At 40.3% G+C, this 27,896-nt stretch overlaps 1 protein-coding gene across 1 annotated transcript in view; it reads right to left on the reverse strand.

The window, feature by feature from the left end:
* Positions 1–27,896, reverse strand: part of LOC149311166 (solute carrier family 35 member F1) — a 265,295-nt gene that overhangs the window by 33,540 nt on the left and 203,859 nt on the right. Inside the window, exons 3-5 of the mRNA XM_089530505.1 lie at positions 24,388–24,515; positions 7,269–7,428; positions 5,536–5,692 (exon numbers count right to left, since the gene is read on the reverse strand). Coding sequence (XP_089386631.1) covers positions 5,536–5,692; positions 7,269–7,428; positions 24,388–24,515 — 445 coding nt within the window. The remainder of the gene's footprint in view (positions 1–5,535; positions 5,693–7,268; positions 7,429–24,387; positions 24,516–27,896) is intronic.

The following is a 27,896-nucleotide window of genomic DNA, read 5'->3' on the forward strand; positions in this document are numbered from 1 at the left end:
ACATAAAGAACAATGCACTACTGAAGACTAACACCAGGGAATTTTAAATCACTCTTAATTATTACTGTCTCATTCACCTACAGTGGATATTTCCATGCAAGACAGTTAGCTTTGAAAAATGAATACCTCCATTGCCCTGTAGCATTAGAATCCTATTGAGAAATAACAAGACATAAACATGTTTGAAAACTAGAAGGCAACAGATCTGAAGAACTGGATGTAAGAAGAACTGTAGGTGACAGCAAGTGTATGGATCAATCAGCTTCCAGAAGCTCCTAACTTAAAGGGATACCTGTTGTGAAAGACATTTTGTGAGAAGTTGCAGGGATTCTGTGAGACACTGTGATTGAGTAAAAAATGCAGATTTTTTTTTAGCTGGAGATACAACAATTTTTATGCAGGAGTTCCCTGAGACCTGAAACTAATTACAAGGGTTCCTCCAGAGTAAACCGATTGACAAAGGTTGTTCTAGTTAAATTCATGCTGCGCTACTCACTGTTAAGTAGAGATACAGATAAACACTGCTCAGGCAAGTTTTAAAGAAGAATATGAAATATCCAGACAGGAAAGATCTTCAAATAGACAAAATGCATTAAATGGCAAGGTAACACAATTGGGTAGTTGGCAGAAGAAATAAAAGAGGTTTACAAAAATATGCAATGAATTGTGGAGCTAAACTCAGGTTTGTAAACACAAGATAGTGCTTGTAACAGGGATGGGGAACTTGTTCCCTTGCAGATTTTTTTGGACTCCAGGCAACATTACTGCTCTGAATTAGAAGAGAAAACAGAATTCCTATACCAACTCATTTTTCATCCTGCTGTTTTAAGAACAAAGAGTTGCTACAATGGAAGAAGGGAAAGCTGGAGTGGATTTCTCTGGAGGGAAGTTTTATATTTACTGGCCTTTTTGTCCTGGTATTGAAAATTCACTGTGCTCAGGCACTGTGCTCAGGCACAAACAAAGTCCTCCAGAGGGCTCTGAACGGTATAGAGAGCCCATCTAAAGCAAAGAAACTGCAGAATTGTAGGGGGAAATATTGTCGCAGTATGATGCTGGACAAGATATGAGAAATCAATGAGTGGAATATGGGGTGGGTGGGAGGTGGCAATGAAAGACCCTGTGTTCTCAGTTGTGTTTCTTTCCTCTAAAGGAACATACATGACCTTGCACCTGTAGGGGAAGTCATGGTAAATGTCTTGTAGGTCCTTCTTGGTCACTGGGACAGGTGGTCAAAGGACAAAACAAACAGTAGAAATATCTGCTCATTTCTTACTACTGAGGGTTGTATATATTAATATTCCTCAGTAATCTGTACTGGCAGCTGAATGTTTTGACTTGTTTATAAAAACTGGAGATGGGGTGGGGAACACTGAGGTTGCCAGATTAGTTAACATTAAATTATTCAGAGTGGTTAATTTGAAAAAGAACAGCAGAGAATTTCCAAAAGATCTTTCTGAGCTGGGGGAATATTCATTAACATTGCAAATATATGCAAGGTTACAATGATGCACAATAGGGGAAAAATAATAATTCAGCTGTACATATACGCTGACGAGGGATGAGCTGACAATGACTGATCAGGAAAATTATGTTGAATAAGTTCATAGTGTATCCAGTGGGGAAAAGGCAGTTTTCATGTACTTCCAAAATAATATTATAGAATTGTTTGTAGACAGTATAAACCCTGTATAAATGTGTCTTCATCTGGCACAAGTCACTGTGGCTTCCAAGTAGAGAACTGTGGGGAATACTTGTCATGCTGCTGAAAAACCAGATAGGACTAAATAGGATGAGCACTGACAAGATTGAAAAAGGTATTTTTAGACTACAATTCCTGGATTCCTTCAACTGGCCAGTGGCTATACTGGGTGTGAATTTTGAGAGCTACAGCCCACCAAATGTAATGTTTTCAAGATCTATACGGTACTTCCAGTTGTACCATATGCAGATTTATTTATAACTGTTGTACCAATAGTTCTTTAGTTTAGCACTGTTCAACCCTGAAATCCACACCTTTAATCTTATGTCTGTGACATGACTGTTGCTCCAGGTTCAGCTCTCAGTCTTCAGAATGGGAGCAATACAAACATCCCTCCATATCCCCAGATTCTTTATCCACAGATTCAAATATCCACAGCTTGAAAACATTTTAAAATATATAAATTACAAAAAGCAAATCTTGATTTTGCAGTTTTATATAAGGGACACCATTGTATTTAATGGGAGTTAAGCATCCATGGATTTTGGCATCCATGGGAATGGTCCTAGAACCAAGTACACATCAAGGGCCCACTGTAATAGAACAGACCTGCTATGAAGATGGCTGAGAAAGTGTACACTGGAAAGCAAACTTTTTTACAGAATCTAAACCCTTTTCAGAAATGATCCTTCTGTGAGTGTGTGGAGGAGAAGGTGGTCCACTGTTACCCCAGGTCTGTGCCTGCTCTCTGCACATTTAGGAAATTCACAGTCATGCCGACCAAGAGATTCTGAGAGATGCCATCCAAAAATGTGATTTCCCCTCGTTCTATACTTCCATATACAGTCGGCCCTTCTTATACACAGATTTTTTATACGCGGATTCAAGCATCCATGGTTTGAAAATGTTCAAAAAAGTATAAATTTCAAATATCAAAACCTTGATTTTCCATTTTTTTTTTATAAGGGACACCATTTTGCTCTGCCATTATATTTAATGGGACTTGAGCATACATGGATTTTGTTATCCACTGGGGATCTTGTAACCAAACCCCAGCGTATAACAAGGGTCCACTGTAACTGGAAGTGATTATTGAGGTTCTGTCTTCAGATTTTTACTAAATGCACTGAAATCAAAGGACATAGCAGACACTGGGGGTGGGACTGTCAGCCATGGCCACCACAAGTTCACTGAGGAGAGCTGTAGTGTGAAGCCGTAGTGTGAAATTTATTCCCTTTAGGCTAATTTTGCTCAACAGGGGGGAAAAATCCATCTTGTTTTTCCTATGGATAGCGGGAGAAAATAGGCAAACAGCTGTGAAATTTCATACATATTTATATACAGCACATAGGATAATCTCATCATTTTGTGCAAAACATTAGGTTAACAATACACAAGTAACAAATACATTATAATTTTCTCCTAGTTGCGAGGATAAAGCTATCCTCCCCAAAAAGGAAGATTAAGGTAACGGCAATACAATCCTCTGGATTAACAATAAAGTTAATCTCTCTGACACTAGTCTTTGCAATATATTTTTTTAATGTTTCTCAATCTGTCTTTACCATATAGAATTTTCTCAGAGCAGTGCCCTGAGTAGATTCAATTTGATTCTAATCCCTCCTGGAAGACAAGAGAATCAGAGCAGCAACATCATTTAGTGACAACTTTAATTATAAATTCTCTTATCAGTCTAAATTTCCAAGTTGCATTTATATGTTGATTCTCAAGCATCTTACTGAATGAGCTCAGGGGAAACTCATGCCTAAGCAGGCTGCTTGGTGTCCAAACATGTCGGTTTCAGGCACACCCCTGAACTGTTACTTCTTGTGGACTACATTCCTAGAATTCCCCTTGCGAGCATGGCCAGTAGCTATGACTTTAGTGATTTGGAAAGCTGTGATCCAAAAAATTAAGGACCTAAATTAAGGACCTCTTTTAAAAATCCATTCCCACTTACAAATAATTGTATAATTATAATGACATATGCACTATAATTATACCTTGGTTACCTGCGAAGACCTAGTAGAATTATTTTCCACAGCATTCTGTTATGATGACTGCTTATAGTCTGAGACACTTTAAAATAGAACATTTTAAAAATACAGATGCTGGCAGAAGCCCTATCCCTGCCCCGAGTCCCTTGCAGGGAGAGATACATACATAAAATAACATGAAATATAATAAAATATATTTCCAGTGGTCATGCTGTGAGTGCCAATGTTCATGCAGTCAAAACTGCACTATTTGATTCAAATGCAAAGGGAACGTATTAGAAGACCGTGGGAACTTGTGCTTTGGAGAAACTACGAAACAAAACTTTAAGGGGAAAACTTTAGTGGGAAAGAAGCATGCAAAGTAATCTAGTGATGACTATGCCCAGTTAACCCAGAATATGGATTGCTGAGGGTAATAATAGAAAATAGAAAAAGAGGTAATGGAGGGAATATGGTGGAGGAGGACAAAGAGGGCTAACTGGAATGATGAACAGAATCATTCCATACTGTAATACTTTGTTGTACTCATTACAGTTCACATTAATTTACCAGAAGTGGATGACTGAAATTTATGGATTTCTTGCATAGGCTTTATTACTCTGAAAAGATGAAATAGGGTAATGCTCACACTTAATAAACTAGTCTCCTGTTCTGTTCTCTCCAGGGAGGCCTGCCTGGTGCTCACACTCCTACAGTTTTGGCATCAGGCTAAGGTTATTATAAATTAAAAACAACAACAAATACACTGAAAGTTGCTATATCAGAGACAAGGAGCCCTTTCACCCTATATGCAGTTATACCACTATGATCCCACTTTAACTGCCATGGTAACATCCTATGGAATCCTGGGATTTGGTGAGGTGTTAGCACTCTCTTGCTGACAATTCTAAATACCTCACAAAACTTCAAAATACCAGGAGTCCATAGGGTGAAACCATGGTTGTTAAAGTGGAATGAGGGCCATGGGATTTTCTGGTTAAGGAAGAGAAATCTCAGTCAGAAAGCTCCTTTAGTGCCTCCGACCAAACTACAAACCCCAGGATTTCATAGGATGCCACCATGGTAGTTAAAGTGGAATCATAGTGCTATAAATAATCTGCGCTACTTTTTTTTAATGAGTTTTTCCTTAACATAAGGGAGTGCTCTGTGATATGTTCTTCCCATTAGAGACATAAATAGTATAGTCCATTAAGAATAATGCCACATTATTCTTTGTGCATATCTGAAGCACTTTGCTGAAAGTACACTCATAGCCTTATCACATTACAAAAGTAAACAAAGGGAGATGGTAATAAAAACATTCTTTTGTCACACTGAAAAAAATAAGTTTGGCAAAATGCATGTTTTTACAACCATTTCCATCTGGAAGAAGCATGGAAATGCTTTGAGGACATGCAGAGTGGTAAGCAGAAAGCCACTTTTATACAGGAATGTGAATCCATGCTGGGATTTAGCCACAATATTAAAGGACCTACTGAAGGTGCAGAATTTATTTTATAGTGGATTTACCACATGGAAGTCACCAGTTACAAGTGGAATAAACATGGAAAGAATTAGCACCTTGCTGGTCCTCAGCTTTTACAGTACAATGTGTATCAATACAGTCAATAATTCTCTGGAAGCCGCAAAACTGAAAGATAATTTTTTTGCCTGTCATCAGGTATCTTGTCTGGAATAAAAGGATAAGATGAACCAATGATGGTATAAAACTAGATGGTCTACCAGCCATTTAAGCTCTTTTGGAAATGATTGTGATTAGGAGATTTCTAATGAAATGGTGAAGTAAGTGGCAATGACTTGCTGACTGTGCAGCCATAATGCCTTTTGTATACTTACAGCTGAATTCCACTGAAAAAGGATCCAAAGAGGCCAATCATGCCGAGGAATTCCACTCGACTCAGGTTCCGTACGATGTACTCTTCACAAACATTGGAGATGCCATAGAGCGTAGCTCCGCCTAGTACTAGAAGATCCCCTATAAGTTTATTTTCACCTAGGGGTAAAAGGATTATATGTATATATATATCAAAGGGCATACCATAATTTGTTAGCAGAAATTTGACTTCAGAGACTCATTTGTGTCCTAAAATTCTAACTGCTGATCTGTTTATTTCTTTTGAAGGCATATTTACACATCTATGCTCATTAGACCAAAACAGGAGTAGGAATGATATTTGGCCCTTTCAGGGGTTTCTAATGTGGTTTTTGAGACACCCATCATTTGCCCAGAGCTCCCAGCAATTCCCCTCAAATTTCAGCTAAAACCCCCTAATAGATTCAGCAAACTCAGTTAAAGTAATGGTATTTCAGGGGTGAGGCACCACATCCTGTCTAATCCTGGAAGCTAAACTGGGTCACTCCGATTAGTATTTGGATGGGAGACCACTAATAAATATCAGTCATAGTAGGTTATATTTCAGAGTAAGGAAGTGGCAAAACCACCTCTGAGTATTCCTTGTCTAAGGCCTGTTACAGACTGCCAAAATAAAGCTGCTTCGGGTCTCTTTGGAGGTATGCTATTTAAATGATGCATGAGCCCTAAGAGTCCGGAGGTCGCCCCAAAGCCACACTCCATTCCTAAGCACTGGAGTGCAGCTTTGGTGCAGCTTCCGGATTCTTCGGATGCATGCATCATTAAAACAGCATACCTCCAAAGAGACCCAAAGCAGCTTTATTTTGGCAGTCTGTAACAGGCCCATGAAAACCTGATGAAATTCGTGGTTTCACCATAAAGAAGAGATTTGAAGGCAAATACACTTACACATTTGAGGAATGACACCCCATAACAGCACCCTCAACAATGTCCCAAAAAGTAATCAGAAGTCAAAGTGATGCCACTTCTAGTCATGTAAACTGACAATTTCAGTGGGACATGGTGGTCTTCTGGAGCTTCAGACATGAAGGAAATGGTGCAGTGCAGTTCTTTTGGGCTCTGTAGCGTGCCTTGGTCTACAGCCATCATCAAGCTGGTATTGTAGCCCCAATACAATTGAATTTTATTCCCTTCCTTTACAGCTCTTCTAAAATCCAGTTCCAGAAGGTTTATCACACCTCCGGAAAATGTTTTAGGTATTACACAGGCATCCACGCTCAAGAGAGGAGATCACACCTCTTGTGATTCTGCTAACAGAAGCAGTTCTCCCACTGAATTCTCCTACTGGATTTAGGTCATGTCAAGCATAGGACAGCTATTAGAGATTAAACACAGAAGTCACAATTGTTAGCATCCTAAGATATGTGAATGGAAAGAAATTCAGAGATGGAAATGTTTATTTCCTTGCTTCTCTTTTGTAGCTGTATTTCCCTCTGGTCTCACTGTTAAAACTGGTTCTTTTCCTATAGCTGTATGTATTTGCATGCAAACATGTATGTATATATGTATTTATTAAAGTGTTTAAGAAACTAAACTTAATAATTCAGTTAATAAGTAAAACATTTTGGCTTCTGCCTACCTCAGTTGCTTAAAGCGAATTGTATTTATTTAAGCAATTGAGGAAGGCAGAAACCAAAACTTTATTTATTAATCAGACACATTTCTCCCCAAATGAAAAAAAAATGCAAACACCCACCTGCCCCTTGCTGTCTTCCAATCAGGACATCGGTTCCTGCCATGCAGCCCATGCCCAGAATGCAGACCACAATGCCGACAAAGTGTACTGCCTTGTACCGTACCAGGAGGAAGAACCAAGAAAGTAATATCACAACTGGAATGACAAAACAATCTAGGAGCTGCAAGAAAAAGAGAAGGACAGCTGTAAAGAAAAGCACTGCAGTGCATCTTACTCTCAATGGAGGCTACAAATCAAGAAACTAAAGTAGAACAAAGGAGGACAGAAACAAATTGACAAACACATAGTTTAATGGATCAAGGGTGAGACTGAGAAATTTGCAAGTTTCTTCTGATACCCAACAGAAGTGCCAGGTTTGAATTCACCGGGTACTAACAATCCTTTTAAAACTGGCCCTAAACAGACCTTAGATCCTGTAAACAGGGCCAGTGTCCTTTGGGAAGGAAATCTATGCTTCTTAATAATGGCATCATCTAAGCAATATTACCATCATGAAGAATGTTTGGACAACTTTGAGAAGAAACAACTGTCAGTTATTGAAACAAATGATAACACCAACAAAGTTATTCCTCCTTGTCATATTCCAACAAGAACTCAAGAGTGAAAAAAGAGAATGGGAAGTTATCAGTGTATATTTATTTGTTTGCTTATATAATGGTTTGAACAACATGTTTAAATAAGAACTCTCTCTCTTTCTCTCTCTCTCTCTCTCCCCCCCCACATAGGTTTGTTTCTCTATGTGTGCTCATATGTGTGTATGTGCCCATGCACACACATGCAGAGAGAGAGAGAGGGGGGGAGGACAGGGAAGAAAAGGAAACAGAAACAGAAATGCTGCATATACCACACACCTTTGGGAACAATTTACCTCAGCCACATATCTGCCACTTTCAGGCAATATAAGTAATTTAGGTAGTATTACCTACAAGAATAAGAGCTTTATTTTCAAGAATATGCCATTTTTGATCACATAAACACTGCTCTGTTACATCTGGGGACACTCCAATGGTATACATTCTTTATTGATGGCTTGATCTGCTTTGTAATGGGATTTGTTTATTAGTTTGTTTTGCACCATATTTAATGGTTTTGGGAAACTTCAGTGTGGCTATTCAGCAGCAGCCTGTCTGATTTGGAAGACACTAACAATAGTAATGCTACCATCAGCATAATTTCTTGCCTCATGGGAACAAACGATCTCACCACCATGAAAAGGTAGTAGCATAGCAGGCTATGAAAAGTTAGATACATACATTGGTCATAAATTGTGGTAAATTCATAATCAGAAAGAAAAGACCTCCATGATGACATAGCAGTAAAAATCTGTCTTGATGGAAATTACAAATATTTGGGATTATTAGAATATGAGGATATTAAACATAAGGGAGTGGGAGAGATTACTAGTACTGAGTATATGAAAAGAGTGCTGAAGGTTTCAAAATCAAAACTTAATGGTAGAACTATAATTAAATTCATAAATTCCTAGGCCATGGCAGTTATTCGATCTAGTGCTGGAATTGCTGATGTGACACAAGCAGAGGTAGATGCACTGGACAGACAAACTCTATAAATTATGACAGCAAAGTACTTTACCATCCTCAAAGCCCTATTGATTAGCTTTATCTACCGTGTAATGTTGGTGCCTAGGGATTCTCACAAGTGAGACAAACTGCTGAAGAACAGAAAAGAGTTTTGAGTGAGCATGTCAAAGAATAGAAAGGAAAGCTATTAATCAATAAATATAGAAAGAATTTATTGAACACCAACGAAACAAAAGATACTTTTAGAAAGAAAATGATGAAAAATCACCGTGAAGCCTGCCCCAACCCCCCCCCCCCCAAATCCATTACATGGTCAGTATATTAAAAGTACAGAGGGAACTACTGAGAAGGGGAACATCTGGAAGTGGTCACTGAATGGAACATTGAAAAAAGAAATGGAGGAGTCCATATCTGTAACATAAAAGCAAGCACTTCAAACATATAGCGTCCAGGCAAATATTGAAAAAAAAGATAGTAAATATCATCTATGTAAAGAAAAAGACACAAGATAAAACGTGTGTGTGGGAGGGGGTGTGCGGGGAGGGAGTATAGCAATGTTTTCAGTTTCTGAAGCTTCTAAAGGGAAACTTATTTATTTAGGAGATTATGACATGAGCCCCAATTCTTGTCATGACTGCATTAATGAAAAGAAGTACATGCATAGTGGCTTGGTGAATAGTCACTATTGCATGTGTCTGCAGTCACTGTTGCCGCTAATGCCAGTCCTGGACTTTCTTTCTCTGCATGCTCCTTAACCTCAACTCCATGCTCTATTGCTTTATCACATGACTGTGCGATGCCAGGTCTGTAGCCAGACATTATCACATGTAAATCTAATGCTACAGCTGCAATATTGGCAGCAACTGCCAAGAAAAGCTTGTCAGTGAAAAAGTATGCAATAGTCACAGATGGAGGACAGATAAGCTATAGGCCATTCCTGCTCTGGGAGAGTGGCAGGGGTGTGCCCATGTGCTATTGGAGAATGGGAAAATGGCTTGTGTAAGGGAGTATTAGATCCACTGTCTTAAATAGCACAACCACAGGTATAATGATGAGTTATGTGCATACAACAATCCAAGAAGATTCCAGCCTATGTTTTCATTAGGAAACAGCACAGTTTAATAGGTCAAGGAAATTCCCGAATTCAACTCCTAAATGTCAGATGCTATAAACAAGAGAAAAGGTAGTCATGCTTCATTGTTATATGCAAAGAGGAAAAAAAGAAAAGAAATACTGCCCTAAATCCAATTATTACTTTCAACTAGAGTAGGCCCATTGAATCAGTAGGAACCTGGCAAATCAATATCTACATACATTCTGCTCATTCAGTGAGTCTTCTCTCATTCAGATACATGATGGACTTTCAACCACTGATCTGACATTGTATGGATTTAAAAAACACAGTGGAAGGAAGGTATGTGAACAAGTCTGTATATTTTCTATCCACATTATAGCATTATTTGTACCAAATATGAAGGTTTCAGGATTTGGTTCAGTTTTGAGTTACCAAAATGGCAGATTTTTAAACCTAAATAATCAGAAGGGGTTTCCTGATGTGGTCAAAGGAAAAGGCATGCATTGGAGTTTATACAAGAGAAAACTGGCTTTTTGGCAAGTAAATCAATTGTCATTGCAGGATGCACTACATTAAATATAAGCCAAGGATAGCCAGTGGCTTTGTTGCTACAGGGCGGCAACTCCACCCTTGATTTTCATGGCATCCTCTTCTGCAGATCCTCCAGGTGTCACAGAAGCCATCCAAGTACTGAACCTTGTTTCCAGTATAGCCTCATATTCCAATATAACCTAACTAGCTACTACACCACCTAGAGGAGCTGCTAAGATGTGCCTACTGGCCATCCCTGTACAGAGCCAGCTATGATATGAGCTCAGTTTTGGCTCTAGCCACCTTATCAAGGGAGCAGGGAGAATAACAGCTTGGAGAAGGCAGATAGGCAAATAATAAAAATTTCAACAACTAAATTTAATTTGGAAATATATTCACATATTAAGCACAACCATTTTATGCCAAAGCAAATTGTATTTGCAATCTTTTACCTAGTGGTGATTCCTGTTTACAGTCATTAATAGCCAAACATGACTCTTCTCAACTACTTTTTCAGTATGGCAGCACCCCAACTAAAGGGTTTCTGAGGTGCTGCAGATCAGGGTGCTGGGAAATGACTTCTGCACTGTTGATCCCAGGCTGAATCTGCACTGCAGAATTAATGCAATTTGACACTGCTTTTACTGCCATGATTCAATGCTATGGACTTCTGGGATTTCATGAGATATTTAGCCTTCTCTGTCAGAGAGCTCTGGTGTCACAACAAATTACAAATTCCAGGATTCCATAGGATGGAGTCATGACAGTGAAAGTGGTGTTCAACTGCATTATTATGCTAGTGCAGATTCAGCCCCAGTCACAAAATGCATTGAGACAAGCAGTTGGAGCAGAACCCTTAGAGGTGTCTCCCATTGCCTGTTCTTGAAACATCATGTGATGTGCTAGTGCTGCAGACATCATTTCTCCAATTCACAAGTCAGCAGAACCCTAGAAGCCTTTTGGCTGGGGCCCTGGCAGGCTGAAAAGTAGGGTGTTGTAACTATGGGGCTCAGCAGACGGGCAGAAAGGAGCGGCAAGATGCCACCCCTTTCTGCCCTGGAAGCAGGCCACAGCAACCATAAGGTGTATCCTGCGCATGGCAGAAAAAGAAGCCCCAAAAGGGGGCTTCTTTTTGCGCCACAGGATGGTCACCATTGGCACGCTTGCACGCTATGATGATACCCCTCATGCATTGCACTGTTTGAATGTGGCACATGAGGCACATCATGAGCACACATGCCATCTGAATGCACACATGCCAAGATGGTACCCAGACAGTGCAGTAGGGCTCGGGAATGTGCAAACGCTCCACTCTCCCAAGCCCTAATTTTTGCCCCAGGCCGGTGCATTATGCCAGTCTGTACCGGGCCTATGACAGTGGAACTCCATCACTGTATTTACATCTAATGAAGCAGGATCTTGGTCTCAGCTCCCCTCCTCCTTGATGGCTTCAACATTTCCAAATATTTTACATCTCAAATGGTACCTTAAACAAATGCAGTAGCGGTCACTCAGATAGAGAGTTATCCAGTGTATTTATGGTCAGAGGAGGAACTGCATATGATGAAATTAAACGGACAAAGCACTGACGGTAAACAGTGATATAATTAACACTGGCCATTAATAAAAATTGGTACTGATAACACAAACATCCAGAAACTAGGGCTTTGGCCATTTGTTTTTGGTAAATATATCTATTCCTTTTGGTGGTATGAATCTAAACTATAGGTACAACACCCCCCTTCCCGATACAGGTATCTAAAATAGTCTTTTTATGGTATGACTTTTAAGAAAAACTGTTATATTAAACAACACTGCTCTTAAACTAACATTGCAGGGATTGGGACATTTAAATCGTTATGAGAATCAGATTGCTTGCCATTATTTCTTGTTCATTATTATAAAGAGCATCAATATGCATTTCTTTGTTCATATCTTTGTGTGAGCAGAAAATAGATAAAATATATACATACACATAGAGAAATGTGCAGTCCATAATAATGGAAATCAGAAATATTTCCATTTACTAGAGTCAGATGTGTAAGGCACCATATCTATGCCACATAAAAGGCTGGTTGGCCTCCCTTTTTGCTTTTCAATTAACCAGAACAGAGAAAGCGAATGGGCAAATTATACTAAGCACTTCCCACCATATGTCACAGCCTGCCCTGCTTAATACACCCCTTATCCCCAACAGCTACATTTAATAATGTTAAAATAAGGGTGATATGATTGTTTTACATAGCGGAACAGCCGTTTTGTCTAGCCATTAAGAAAGAGCTCATTTGAAGTAATAGAGTTGCTATTCTATTGATTATGTCTATGCATAATGCCGCCTATAAAGGGCCATTCAAAAGGCCTTGTAGCTGCTTTCCATCTTATTAATAGTGTTCATATCCAGCTACTTAATAGAGCCAAGCTGTTATATAGCAATTTAGCTGACCAGAGTATAGCTCATTCACTGAGCCTGAAAATTGTTGCCCTTATCCAGTGACATTCTTCTGTCTGGAAAACAGCTGCTGCCCATGTGTAAGAACCAGTCTGGGGAGGGAAGGTCCCCAAGAGCATTTTGATGTTATCAGCATCTTCAGAGTTCAGGATGCGGTGCTCCCATTTAATCTCCTGGGAAAGGAGGAGGAAAAAAGTTTGGTCTGGACTTGGCCTAGTGGTACTAAAATATTCAGAGGTCCAGATATTGGGACCAAACGTGCGCGCATGTGTGTGTGTGTGTGTGATTTCAAGTCATCTATCACCATATGGTAATCTCATTAAATCCATAAGATGTTTGTAGGTAGGCAATACTCATGGCTTGCCATTGTCTTCCTCTGAATATAACTTAACACCATCTGATTTCCCATGGCTGTCTGTCATTCAAGTCCCAACCAGATCTCATCCTGCTTAGCTTCCAGGATCAGACAAGATCTGATATCTTCAAGTTATTTAGGCCCTTGGGCCAGCCTTATTATCAAACAAATATTTATGCATATTGTAGGCCTTGCAAAATATGATGGTCTTTGCAACAAGTGCCTAAAAAGTGGAGCAAAATAACAGGGATAAGTCTCTCCTCCCACCCACCCCTCTCAGCCAAAACTGGGAGGAAGGTTGGGTTCAGCTTCATTTACCAGAGATTCATGAAACAAAAAAGGTGCCCAGCAGAATTGTTGGCCACTGCTGTGTCACTATGATTAATATTTACTTTTTGGCAGTAAAGTATTTGTGACCCAACTCTGAAGTATGCAATAAATAGGAAAAGGGTGATCTGAGCAGGGTAGGCTTGCCCTTTAGCCTAGCTTAATTTGTGGGTGGGAAAGGGCAACGCCAGCCCAAGAAATTTTCCAGTGGCAGCTGCTTGCTCCCATGTCAGTGAATCTGCTCTAGAATCATAGAATCATATATTCTAGTCTAAACTGTAAATTAGTTATCCTCCAGTGATGAATTATATGCTCCAAATTAAAAGGCGGCAGCTTGTTTGAGAGGGATGGAGTCCCATATCTTGGATAACTCCTCAAAAGTTCAAGTTAAAAGCCAGAATAGATTTCCTATCCTACTAACAAGTAATCCTGGTGATTTTGCCTCTCCCACTTCATATACAAAAAACAACCAGATGGACAAGTGAATCGGAAGACTACAATCTAGTTGAGGAGGCACAGGATAGGCTGCGTAGAACACAGAGTTTTCTCCTCTGAAAATTCTCTGCTGCTTCTTGTCGCCTACCACTTGTCGCTTGGAATGACTGCTTCATTCTGCCTAATAGTAGGCCCAGACCTGGTGAGGGAAAGGAGAAATGCCCCCAATAGCCCTTAGTCTTGTTGCTCTTAGTCCCTGTGACTGTTACCTCACTATGGGTCATTATTTAAAATGGCATCTTCTTCCTTGCCACAAGGGGGCAGTGCTGTCAGCAGCTTAAAGTCTCTGAATGTGCCACTTTCTTATCGGTAAAAGTGGCAAGAATGATGATCCACCTCTGCACCCCTCAGGCTCCATAAGACAGCAGCATGCACTCAGGCTTCTTCAGTCCTTATGTATCCACATCATGTTTGTTCCAAGCATTTTTCTATGCTATTGAGGGGGAGGTGCAACCCTCCAGCAGTTGTGGCACAACACCGATAATTCTTCACCAGCTGACAACTTCTGATGGTCACAGGTTTCTCATCTCTGCTCCATACCCTCTAAAATCTCAGAGGTGAAAACCAGGACTTGATGCTTCAGTGGGGGCAGTGTTCCTGAAGGTGTAGCTATACCCGGATCAAAATTAGGGCATTGCCCCCTAATAAGAATACTGCCCCAGCAAATGAAATTTTCTTTCAGTTCAGTTGTTCACAAATTGTTCACAAATGGAACATTTGTGAACATAAATAAAAATATTTGCAGTGCTTACATTCCTGGGTAATTTTGCCTACCATTTTTCTTTTAGACTGAACTGCTAAATGTTTAGCTAGAGCTTTAGGCTACTGCAATAGTAGACATTTCAGGACTGAAGGGAAATTTCATTGGGGACAAAATTCTTATTTGGGCCAAGGCCTTTGTTTTGCCTCCCCCCTGTAGTTACTGTCCTTGAGTCTGTCATCATGGTAGATCCAGCAACTGTAAGTTATACTACATGTGGGAAACAACAGAAAAAATGCAGCCTGAACCAATCTCCATATAGAAAACTAGGTGAGCCAAACCATACACTGCAAGGTAAGTCCAGCAGATAACACATATACACTGGCACTGGTAAGTAGTGAAGTGCTTATACAAATCAGAAGGCATCTTAGCTAGAATTACAAACAGGGATCACCTACCACCTGGGTAAATGACTACCTCACATCAATCCTCACATGCTCATTACAATATTATAAACAAGTACTGTATTATATAACTCCCCCACTTCTCCCCTGCATACAGAAAAAAGAGAACAAACAGCCAGAGATACCTAAGTATGAATCCACAAAAGGAAAGATATTATGAGGAAAGAGAAAAACATTGACGTGCACACACCTCTGGACAAAACAAAAACAGGAAGGAAAGACACAGAAAGGGAAGTAGAAATAAAATAAGAAGTATCTCTTCCCCAGCCAAGACTATTCAACAGTGGTTTCCATTTGAAAAAATAGGAATACTTAGGGCTGAATCCTATTGATTAGCCCCAAGTAAAGCAGACCTACTGAATTAATAACTGAATGGTTTGCCAGCATATAGGTATGCCCCAATGGTTGGATGAGTCTACTTTAGCAATATCAACAGGACTGAGGCCTCAATTTGTTGCTGGTTGTTCTGATCTCAGGATGCATGATAGATAGAAAATTCCTCTCCCCTTCCAATATTCTAGCTTGCCTTATGTTACGGAAGGAAAAAGCAGTGGCAGTAGGGAGCTGTGCTTTCTCTGGATCCTGCCACTGTGATTAGTGAGGGAAGACAATGAAGAAAGAGGGAGGCTGGACATTTTCTTCTTTGTGGTCCTAATTATTTTCTCACAGTGAATTTCTAGTCCAGCCTGAGAAATCTAAAAATCATAGTGTCTCATCAAGATATTGTGACTCCTTATGGATGGAGACAAGGCAACAACTGTTTTAGGAAGTAAGTGTGTTTAGAAGCATTAGCTGCAGTGATCACAAGTCTACAAAATGTGTGATGCATACATCTAAATCTATGAAAAAGGGCAGCTTGGGGATCGATACTACACTGGGGTGAAAAATGCTGATCTTTAGCAATATCATAGCAAAATGTTGGTCAGCTAGCTCCCACTGGAATTTAAAGAAGAACCAGCTGAGCTGATTCTCTGTCATCGATTTCCCTTGCTCCAATTACAATTGTCCATTGCCATGTTTGGGCAGCTCATTAGTCCTGCCCCCCAGCAAACTATGTGAAGATCTCATTCTCTCACAGCTGCTGTTTGTCAGTGATTGGCCCTGAGGTACGGTAGCAGCAGTTGCAAGAGGAATTAAGATTTAGTCCAGGGAGGGATTTATCACCTGCTACCTCACCTCTTCTAATTGGCAATTTCCCCTCTGGTCATGTCTAATGTGACAGATCTGGGAAATGCTGATACTTGACATAACTGCAGGCTCTCACTATAAAACAGTGCTCAGAAAATCTCCTGGCTCAGGAATGAGCAGCTCTAGTTTGAAATTTCAAATCTGTCAGCCATGAATATCTGAAAATGCATGGCACTGTTTTTTGCTGATTGTAAACAGGAGCAACACACTCACCATGCATGAATTCTACAAGGTAAATACATAAATAAATGCACAGTGAAACAGCAAACATCACAGAAGGAGAAGATGCTGAATAACCATTTCTATTTATTTTACCTTTTAAATGTTTGCTTTGCTTTTTGTGCCACTAACTTCACCAACAGACATATGTTCAGGTTTCCCACTGAAACAAAAAGATAACTGAATATGCTGTGCCAAAAAAGGGAGACAGGGAAGGTCTAAAAGAAAGCAGCAAAAGAACTACAGCTACTATAGCTGGCCCTAACATTAGGTGGTAGATGATGGGGAGCAGCGACTAGATGTCTGAGGACAGAACTACGGATTGTGTGTAGCCTGACCCACATTTTGTAATGTACCGTGTTAGCCTCAGAGAGGGTTGCCAGACTGAAATGGTTCCTGTATGTTGTGTAGAAGAGGGAATTTTAGCAGGTGTTACTTGTCATACAATCAGGTTAACAAGCAATACCTGCAGAAATGCCTCCTTCTACACAATCATTAAGGGTACAGGAACTTTTTCAATTTACACACACTCAACAGAGGGGGGAAATGTTTTGTGCCAATCTTGACAGCCAGCATACTGGTGTGTTTATATTGATCATTATCAATGATAAAGATTCATAATAGGCAAAAGCCAATATCAACAGCCAAGCCATAGTTCTCTTGGTGCTGTATGCTAGTGCTAAGAGTAAATTATGCTAGCAGTTCACTGTTTTTTTAGGGTTGCACAGTGGTGGTCAAGAGAGGCAGGCAAAGCTGAGAGACACGTGTGTGTGTGTGTGTGAGAGAGAGTGTGTCAGGGTCAGAGAGAGAGTGAGTTTGGGGGTGTCTTTGGAACCTAGGTGTTCTGGGAAAGATGGCTTAGTCAATTGTCTATGCTATGGAACAGGTTATTGTCTAAGGCTTTTTTTGCAGAACACCAAGGCCCTGAGGACTTCTCCCAATAGGCAGACATTAGAGAAATAGATTAATTAGGATGAGAAGTCGTCTTGTCTTGACAGTGATTATGATAGCTTTCCCTTCCCTTGCTGCCACTAAATTTATGGACTTTTTCATCTGCCTCTGCCATGTTGCTGCACCTGCATACACCAGAAGAATTACCTAGGGAGTAAGAATACTTCAATATGCCTAATACTTCCGTTTCACAATTTCAGAGCATGACACACAACCTGACACAACATGAAGCCACAAGATGCTATAGATAATAGCAAATAATCATACTGTGTGGTAATCAAGAAACTAATCCTATTACATAGTATCAAAATTATATCCTTATGAAAACTGTATCTATCTTTGTGGGTAAATGTCCTTAAATCTTCAGGTGCTTTGATAACATGCTTTGTGTCCTTTCCCCAACAATGCAGTCACCATTTTGATGTTGAAATGACTAGAAGACATATTTATGGGAGGCCAATACAGTCAGCCTTCTGTATTCATGGATTCTTTATCCACACATTCAACCATCCACAGCTTCAAAAAATATTCAAAAAACAAACAAACATATACTTTATATACTCATGTATAAGTCTAGAAATTGAAAAAATTCTAAAAAATTGACCCCAAAAACCTGGGTCGACTTATCCATGGGTCAATGTTAGTACTATAACTTTTATACAAAAAAGCACCATCCCCTGGTGAAAAGCAAGAGTGTAATCTGTCCTGGAAGCACTGACCCCCCCCCCCCCGCGCTCTCGTCCATTCAGCCTTTGGTGTGAGCATAAACAGTTATGGCTATCACAATTGTGCAAGTTCTTTGGCATAGTTTTTCTTTGCTTCACTCTTAGATCTTTTGTTACATCCCCCTACATTTTAACCTCCAAGGGTCATATCAAAAGCCATAATTGTGACCCTAAAACCTGTTCTCCAGTTATACATGAGGTTGACCTATAGTCAGGTGTATATGGTAAATTAAAAAAAGAAACCCAAACCTTGATTTTTTCCATTTTATATAAGGGACACCACTTTGCTATGCTATTATGTTTAATGGGACTTGAGCATCCGCAGATTTGGTATCCATGGGGGGGGGGTTTCCTGGAACCAAACCACAGTGGATACCAAAGGCCCACTGTATTATTATGAAATACCCATGAAGGTCTCTTTCACAAATCATTTCAGTGGAGTTTAAGCTGCTTCCTTTCATTGTGAGCTTACATGGCTGTAGGCTACACATGACTGTCATAATGCAGCTGGTTTCATGGCTTTTTAAAAAAAGCCCTCCCCATTGCCCTAGCACATGGCTAAGACTTGAGGTCTCAGAAAAATAGGAATAAGCCTGTTGACTCCATGACTGCATCATTCACACACAGATGAAGGTTTTGTGGGATCAGGACCAGCCCATGAGATTTTGTGGCCAGACATGAAGAACAAGGTAAAAGTCTTTCTCCCACTCCATGTACAAAATCCAGCTGGACTGGCAGCTGCATCTTATTTCAACAATGGTGACAGGACAAGGACTTCCACTGAAAATGAGGACAGCAGGTTGATACAGACTGCACAGGCTAGGCTATGGTAGGTACATAGCTCGATCTTCCAAAACTTTCCTGCTCCTCCTCATGCCTTATGCATCTGCTGCAACTACCAAACAGTAGGGCCAAGTCTGTGTGGAAAACAAGGCAAAGCTTTTGAGGAATTGGCTGTACTTTTGAAGAAGTGAATGCTTCGGTTAAATTAATAACACCAGAGGCAGCTGTTCACACAACTTAGAAAGTTTACTTTTTTGGCCTATACCTTCCACCCAGCATGGACATGTGCATTCATCCATGTTCTTACCAGTCACCTGTATTAATAGATGCACAACTTGGAAATATAAAAAGTCATTTCAAAACAAGAACAAAAAGTTAGATGTATCATGTCATATCTGGATGGGATTAGAATACAAAATTCTGAAGAGGCATTTTAATGGCTGGCATAGCAAAAATGAGCTAATGAATTTCCGAGTACAGCAGACTGGGAGAAAAGCCAAACATATGTTAACATTTTGTTTCTGTGTGCAGCTTCATGGAGCACATAAATATGTAAAGAAATTAACTGCTGAGGCTGTCCAGAGACTACTAAAAGACTACTTCAAGTCATCACTTGGAGTGAATGATTCTGCACCTTTGCTCTGTAAATGTTGTCACTCAAAAACCAAACCTAGAGACTAATTCACTGCTTATTGCTAGTGCTGGTGGCAGAACGTGCCCCATTATGATATTCAATATAGTGGAAAAGAAAAGCTAACTAGACAAGAGTGATGTAAAATGCATGAGATTTTAAAGAGAAAGCCCTGTAACATGGCATACTGTATGCCCAATGTGGCAGGCATACACCTTCTTAATGCAGAAGCTGAAAACCCAGAAAATATACTCTGTGTGTGTGAAGACGACAAGCTGACAGGTAAGTGAGAGAATTTCATTATCTGCATATTTGCATGCAAATATTGTTTTTTGTTGCATGTGCACATGACAGAGAACATTTTATGTGCAAATGAGAAACAAGAATCCAAACTTTACTTAAAATACCTCTTTTGGAAAGTCATGATGTTTGTGTGGACTTACAGAACTTACAGAACAGCAGCTAGGAAATTCAGAAAAATACCACATACAGATATAAAGTAGGCTATTAAATTCTAGGGGATGACTTGAAGTAGTTTAGTTCAAGGGAGGGTCCCTGGTGCCCCTGGATATTGTTGAATTGCATCTCCCATAATTTCTGACCTGTGCTGGCTGGAGCTGAATGGAATTGGATTCCAAGAACCTATGGCGAAGACACAGGTTCCTACACTTATTTTACCTAAATGCAACATGGGGTGAAACAGATCGGCACAATACGCTGGCTTGGGGGCAGTATGGAGGTGTGGTGTTTAGATGCCACATGCCCCAACACCGCCCCTAAGCCAGAGTCCTGCTGCCCTACTGACCAGATGGCAGACAGCGGTGTGGCATTTATATGCTGCATGCTGTAGGAGCACCGAAAAGCTGTCATCATGACTGAAAAGTGGTATGGCCCTGATCTGGTGGTCAAAGGGGTGGTGGGGGATGGTGTCAAGCTACCCCTATACAGCCATCTGTTGTGGCTCATCAAGAACATCTATTTTACAATTTTTGAAGTGCTTCCAAGAATAAGCTCACTGTAAAGAATGTGCACTCTACTTCACAGATAAAATTACTCAGATTCACTCTGAGATGGACAATAGAGTTGATACAGGTCCAGTGGATGTAATTATGACCCCTACTTGTCCACTGTTGGAAGATACCTTTAATTTTTTGCAGCCTGAGGATGTGGGAAGGATGCCTGGAATGGTGAGAGCCACCACATTTGTACTAGATCCTTGTCCTTCTTGGCCTATTAAAGAGGCCAGAGGGGGACTGACTGAATAAGGAAAGTGATTAATAACTCTTTACAACAAAGCAGGGTTGCAATTTGCCTGAAGGAGGCTGTTGTAAGACTTCTTTAGAAGTCTTTATCCAGTCTTACAGTGCTGGATAATTATAGGCCAGTCACAACATCCCATTCTTGGGCAAGGTACTGACACATGTGGTGATTTCCCAGCTCCCTGGGTTCCTGACTGAAGCAGATTATCTAGATCCATTCAGTCTGTTTTCAGATCTAGTTATAGGACAGAGACAGCTTTGGTTGCCTTGGTAGATGGCCTACATCGAGAACAGGACAGGAGGAGTGTGTTCCTGTTAGTTCTGATTGACCTCTCAATCACTTTTGTTACTATCAGCCATTGCATCCTTCTGGGTCATCTCACTGGGAATGAGGCTTGGTGGTACTATTCAATAGTGGCTCCATTCCTTCCTGTAGGGGCACTCTCAGAGGGTGGTGCTGGGGGATTCCTGTTTGACTCCTTGGACTGTGGAGTCCCTCAGGACTCTGTCTTGTCCCATATGCTATTTAATATCTACATGAAATTGCTGGGATAGGTTATCTAAAGTATTGGGGTCAAGTATCACCAGTATGATAATGATCTCCAGCAGTATTATCAGCTGTATGATCAGTTGTACTGGTGTGTATGTTAATGATATATGTTTTAACTTGGTTTTCATTTATCCTGATTGTTTAATTGTGTTTTAACTTTTGTATCAACAAATGGAAGCTTAATCCAGACAAGACAGAGGTCCATAAATATGGAAAGACATTTGGAACTTCAAATATCAGAATCTTAAAACAAACAAAGAAACAAACCCTTCATCCTGCATTGGAAAACATACCTATGGCATGTAGCTACATCTCTGTAACTATGTCTCCCAGCATGGCTACTTCCATGTTGTTGGAGAGTGGAGGGTGATCAGTGGAGACATACTGGCCTATATTCCTATACCTGGATGCACTGCAACAGGCATCCACAAGGTGCTGATGAGAAAAATAGCTAGATGAATCGAGCTGATATTGAGTCATCCATTGCATTTCATTTAAAAACCCAAATATAAAATTTGGTTGCAGCTCTTTTGTGAAGATATCAGGTAAAAACATTCTAGATACACAGGAGGAATTTGGATGAGTTGAGTTCATAAAAGATCAATTTTAATATAAATGAGAGAAATGGTGGATGGAGATGTGCAAACTCAGCCACTGTGCCTGGTTGTGACTTGGCTGCACTCCATTCCTGAGCAGAGCTTGAAAAAATTACTTGGAAAAGTTACTGTGGCTGATAGATTTTTTTAAAAAAAACACTTCATAAAGTAACTTTTCCCATAGTTTTTTGTGAGTTTTTCGGGCTATGTGGTTGTGTTCTGGAAGTGTTTATAAACTCTTCTAGAACACAGCCACACAGCCACATAGCCTGAAAAACCCACAAAAACTATGGATGCCAGCCATGAAAGCCTTCAACTTCACATTGGATAACTTTTCCCAGCTCTGTTCTCAAGTGATTTTCAAATGAGGGACAGAATATCTCATGGGACTGTCATGATGTGAGGGCATTCCTGGGCAGGGGAAGATGCCAGCCCTCATTAGAGCAGCAGATTTAGCTTTGAGTTTTAAAAAAAGAGGTGGAAGAGAAAAAAGCTCATTGGCCACTAAACCCCCAAGTATTAGAACACAAGCTGCCTCTGAACTTAGCCAGAATTCTCTGTCAGTGCTTCATGGGTGGTGGTGTGCATTGTATGTGCAAATTATACAAAACCTTAAGCAGAGCACTTCCAATTGACATGGGAAAAATTTTTTATTCAAGGGCTCATGATAATATCATACAGCACATCTTTAAGGAGGTTTAGAGATATTTAAAATTAAAAACAAAATAATACATTAAATTCTACTGAAAATGATTTTGATAGTTAAGCTTAGGCTTCTGTAGAGATCTGCCTAATCTTTCTTTTTGGAAAGCACCACAAGCGTAGTACATTTGCATGTGAGGTTTTGCATCATGGAGCAGACACATCAAGTGAAAAAGGAAATGACAGTAAAGCTGATCATCTGCTGAAATGGTGAAAATACTGCTTACCACTAAAAAAATGTAAATGAGACTTCTCATTTACTGAAATTTCATCACCATCAATTAAAAAAAACATATCCATTACAATATACTTCTTTTGATAGTCTTTGAAAACATACTAACTAATGGCAGTTCACACAAACATGGACATTTTCTCAGTGTGGTGGCATGTTTAGGCACATGTCCTCAGAGAAATATTTGATGTAAATGGGCTGCTTGGCAGAAGAGCTTTAGTCACTTTGTACAATCATGACAACTATTGCTATCCCAGTATGACCTAATGTTTCTACACATTGAGCTTGTATATCTGACAGGATTTTACATTTCTATTTGCCACATATATGGTTGAAGGAAAGTGACATTTCCAAATCCCCTCCCCTTTGTGAAATGTGGGGAAACCATTTTGGCTCTTTTTAAGGAACAACTCATGTATTTAAATATTCATGTGGGAGGGTGCCTTATCATAATGGTAATGGAGGCTTCTTTCACTTTTCCCAGAGTGACCTGCACATAGGCTCATTCCAGAACATTAAAAATGGTGGGACTTCTGGGGGCAGGACTTCCCCAGGGACAGCTAAAGGTCCAGGAGGGAGGGAAGAGGAGGAACAGGTGCACCTTTAGCTGTCTCCAGAAAGGCAGCTGAAGGCCCGAGATGGTGAGGGGAAGAGCAGGAACAGGCATGCATCTGTTGTTGTTGTTGTTGTTGTTGTTGTTATTAAGCTTTATTTATATAGTGCTGTAAATTTACACAGCACTGTACATAAAATCTTTTAATTGGACGGTTCCCTGCCTTCAGGCTTACAATCTAAGAAGACATGACACAAAAGGAGAAGGGAATGTTTGTGCAGAAGGGGATCAGGTCCTGGAGTTCATCTTTCCCTCTGAGGCCTGAACCAAGGCAGATGGACTGGAGGGAGGGCTCTGTTTCTTAAGGATAGGCCTGGTGGCATTGGAGAGGCCTGATGGGATTGGCCTACCTTCTCTTCCCCTCAGAGGCCAGGATGGAGCCAGATGCCGCCTGGGAAGGGCTCAGTTCCTTTAGTTCCTCATCTTCCCCTGCCTTCTCGTCTCTCTGCACACTCTCAAAAATGGCTTCGTCATAGGTTCGCCATTACAGACCACAGGGCTCATTATATGTGATCAGAAATCCCTGTACAGTTTTTGCATGTAGATCCCATTCTCTGTTTTTAGAAGAAGATTGTATGGAAGAATGAGGTAGCAGACACATCTAGAGCAAGGACAGGTCCAGTGGCTTTAATCTTTGCCCTTCCACATGTTGATTGGACAGATGGGGTGCAGTATGAAAACAAGCAAGCAAACAGGTATGTTAATGTGCACAATTAATAACTGGAAAACTTACCTGTACACTAGTAAAAGTGGTATACTGATAAGCTTTAACTACCAGGTAATTGGCTTCTATATCTATTATCCCCAGGATCATGTACTTCCACCATCTTCGTTTCAAGATTGCCAGTAAATTTTCTTCTCCTGCATTGGAAAGGGGGGGGGGGGGGAACAAAAGGGTTTTAAAATATTAGAATTGTATTAACAGTCTAATTCATTGCATTTCACAAGGAAATGCTACACAGGGCTCTGCATAGGTCTGCTAATGATAGGAGAAGTAGAAGAAATGCTGTTTGTATATAGTCACCCATTTGCCTATGTGCAAATAAAATAGTGCTTATTGACTGTGACTGAAGGTGATGACACAGTTGTTAAATGCCTGTACTGCAGCCACTCACTCACAAACCATAAGGTTGCGAGTTCAATACTAGCAAAAGGGCTGAAGCTCGACTCAGGCTTGCATCCTTCTGAGGAGGTTGCTAAAATGAGGACCCAGATTGTTGGGGGCAATTAGCTTACAATTTGTAAACCGCTTAGGCAGTGCTTAAGTGCACTGATAAGCGGTATAGAAATGTACTTGCTATTGCTATTGCTATTGCTATTGCTGAAGGTAAGTTAAAGTGGTATAAAACAGCTATAATGGGGCAGTGTAGATACATGCTAAGTTGAAAGGAAGAGAGCTGGTGCTGTCATGGGGTTGTCCACTTATCCCACTTCTACCATCAGCTGTGAAGGCAGCTACCTATCCTCACCTCTGCTACTAAATGAGGATCTCCTTTTGTCTCACTGTAGTTACTGTCTGAGACTTTATTGATCTAATCTCCCCAGTGAACACCCTTTACTGGGTGTTCTCAGAGGCACAAGTGTATAAAACAAAAATAATTTATGAAACAATTTCAATAAATAGTTAAAAAGTATTCATTGAAAGCATCTAAAACTAACTCAAATCTCTCATGCGCCTACCTTGGGACATTCATATCTCTCCCTCCCTCTCCCATTCTAACTAATATCCACCTAGCCTTTCAAAAAATCCTTTCAAACATTCAGCCAACCCTCAGTTATTCCCGACATTCCTGACAGATCACTTACTTTATTTTAACTAATAAACACAACATTTTTTTTTACATGAACCCAGAACATTGCACTGTTCCTTTGCTCTAGTAAACTGTCAAGAGAAAGAAACAAGGAGGCTACTGTTTTACAAAAATGTAAAAATGTTGCTTGACCTTGGGAGGTAGGGGCTGTAGAGCCTTCAAATGTGATGGAAATACACTTCATACCCTCGAGAGTGCTTGGGGAGGGGTATGTTGGAGGAAACAAAATTGCACAACTTTGCACTTTTTTTTGGTTACACTTTTTTGTCTTATTGGAGGTGCTGGAGAACACAAAAATGGCCTTGGGGGTGCCACATGCAGCCCATGGATTGTATTTGGCCTTTCCCTAGTTTATAGCTTTGCAAATCACAAGCAGCCTGAAGAATAAAGCCCTGCTGTTAGGCTATAATCAGCTTGAAGAACATTTCATTGTTGTTGTTTGCTTCCAGGTTATTATTTCCAACTGTGAACCTCCTGCATGGTTTTCTTGCCAAGATTCCCCCTGAAGCTGAGAAAGTGTGTCAACCATTGGGTTTCCATAGTTGAAGAGGGATTTTAGCCCTGTTCTCCTGGAGGCCTAGTCCAATATTGAAATGACTAGTGGGCAACTAGTAAAATAAATAAATAAATAAATAAATAAATAAATAAATAAATCTGTTATCTTTTCAGAGGTGGATGGTGGCTTCAGAACCAATAGGACAGTAAGTCAATTCCAGGTTTAAGACTGAACTCTAGATAAGTTATCTAAGAGGTGAAGCAGGTGGTTGGCAAGGAGGGCCTCTGGCTGCTCTGCCCACAATTGATCCAGGACCATGATGATTGCATGGTCTGCTCTCAAACTGTGCTGCCACCATGGTCTCAAACTGGCCGCTACAAGGAGCCAGATTATCCTGGCTCCTTTTTGTGGTGGCTTCAGGCTACCTTAGGCATACATCATTTGAATGCTACGCCCCCACGGTGGCCAGAAGCCACTTTATTTGCCCCATGAGTTTTGGGCCTAAGGTGCTGAGTGGTAGGGCTTATCACTTTGGATAAAATTCCTTTAAAATTCAGGAGGACTGGACTTCTGTTGACATTGGCATCAACAGCCAGCACTGCACCTCATTCTCTGTTTTCCTGAATGTCTGTTGTCTCAAACCTTTTAGCCTCAAGCAATATGCTAAATCAACAGTGCGCCAGTCAATCATCATCATAAACCAGTCAATCAATGGCCAGAAGGAAGGGTAGACTGAGATCCTAGTAGCATGCCTTGGCCCAACCTCCATCCATTGATGGACTCTGCTGCACTTACATTGGGCCAGCCCTTCTCATGCTTTCTAGGAATGATGAGTGATGAAGAGTGCATCATGCCATATTAAATGTCTGTCTGTCTGTCTGTCTAGATATAGCTATAGGCTCTTTTCATTCCAGCACAGTGCATGAACAGTCTATATGTTTTCAGCTCGTACACCAGAGGGCTCTGGGCAGAAGTCCATCAATGAATGGACCATGCTGTTCCCTCACACCCCTACAAGCAAACTCCTTTGATTATAATTTTCATATAAATATAGAATACAAAGGCACTACCTAAAAAGAGACAATAAACTTGAACATGCATAACCAAAGCAAAGGGTAGTACAAAAACCTTTACATCATGTATGATTTTTAGAGGCTTGGTGCTCTCTTCCCTCAGCCTTCTACCATTGACTTATCGGACCTCCTTTGAGGTCCATTGTGTATATACACAATGGGGTTGGTTCTACTCCCTCTGTGTTTTTCTTTTAGTTTATTGCATTAATTGGTAGCTCAGCTTCCTGGAATCAATTTTGTGCAAAATACTATGTCATTCCTCAATGCCCTTGCAGAAGAATCCTGTCAATCACACAATCCTCAATTTCTACTTTGCGAAGTCTGCCAGTACAACAAGCACTACTGATTAAATCCAGAGCTTCCCATGGGTTAAACAGTCTTAATGCTAGGCCAAGGATTATTACTATGCTTGATGCAAAAGAAAATGAACATGCAGCCAGCCATTTGGTATTAAGCTCCCTCCTTGTTTTTCTGATTTACTTCTTAGACAGGATTTCATCAGAGTTGTGCTATAAGCAATAAGCTACTGACACAAATGAAAATTTCCAAGACACCTCAAACATTTATTAGAAAACCTGAATTACTAGGAAACCTGGATTAAAAATGTGCAGGCTACCTGGACAACTTTCTAGGAAATCTAAATTAAATTAAAGAATTATGAATAATGATTGCTCCTATATGATGCTTTAACTTTTCACATACATAATCTGAAATGTTGCTGTGTACCTTCAAGACATTTCTGAATTATGGTGACCCCATGGCTAACCTTACATAGTAGTTTCTTGGCAAGATTTGATCAGAGGGAGTTTGCTTTCCTCAGAAGCTGAGTGAGTGTGACTTGCTCAAGGTCACCCTGTGGGTT

This window comes from Sceloporus occidentalis, unplaced genomic scaffold (assembly GCF_023333645.1).
Source record: "Sceloporus occidentalis isolate IW3139 unplaced genomic scaffold, rSceOcc1.0.p SCAF_6, whole genome shotgun sequence".
NCBI classification, from domain to species: Eukaryota; Metazoa; Chordata; class Lepidosauria; order Squamata; family Phrynosomatidae; genus Sceloporus; species Sceloporus occidentalis.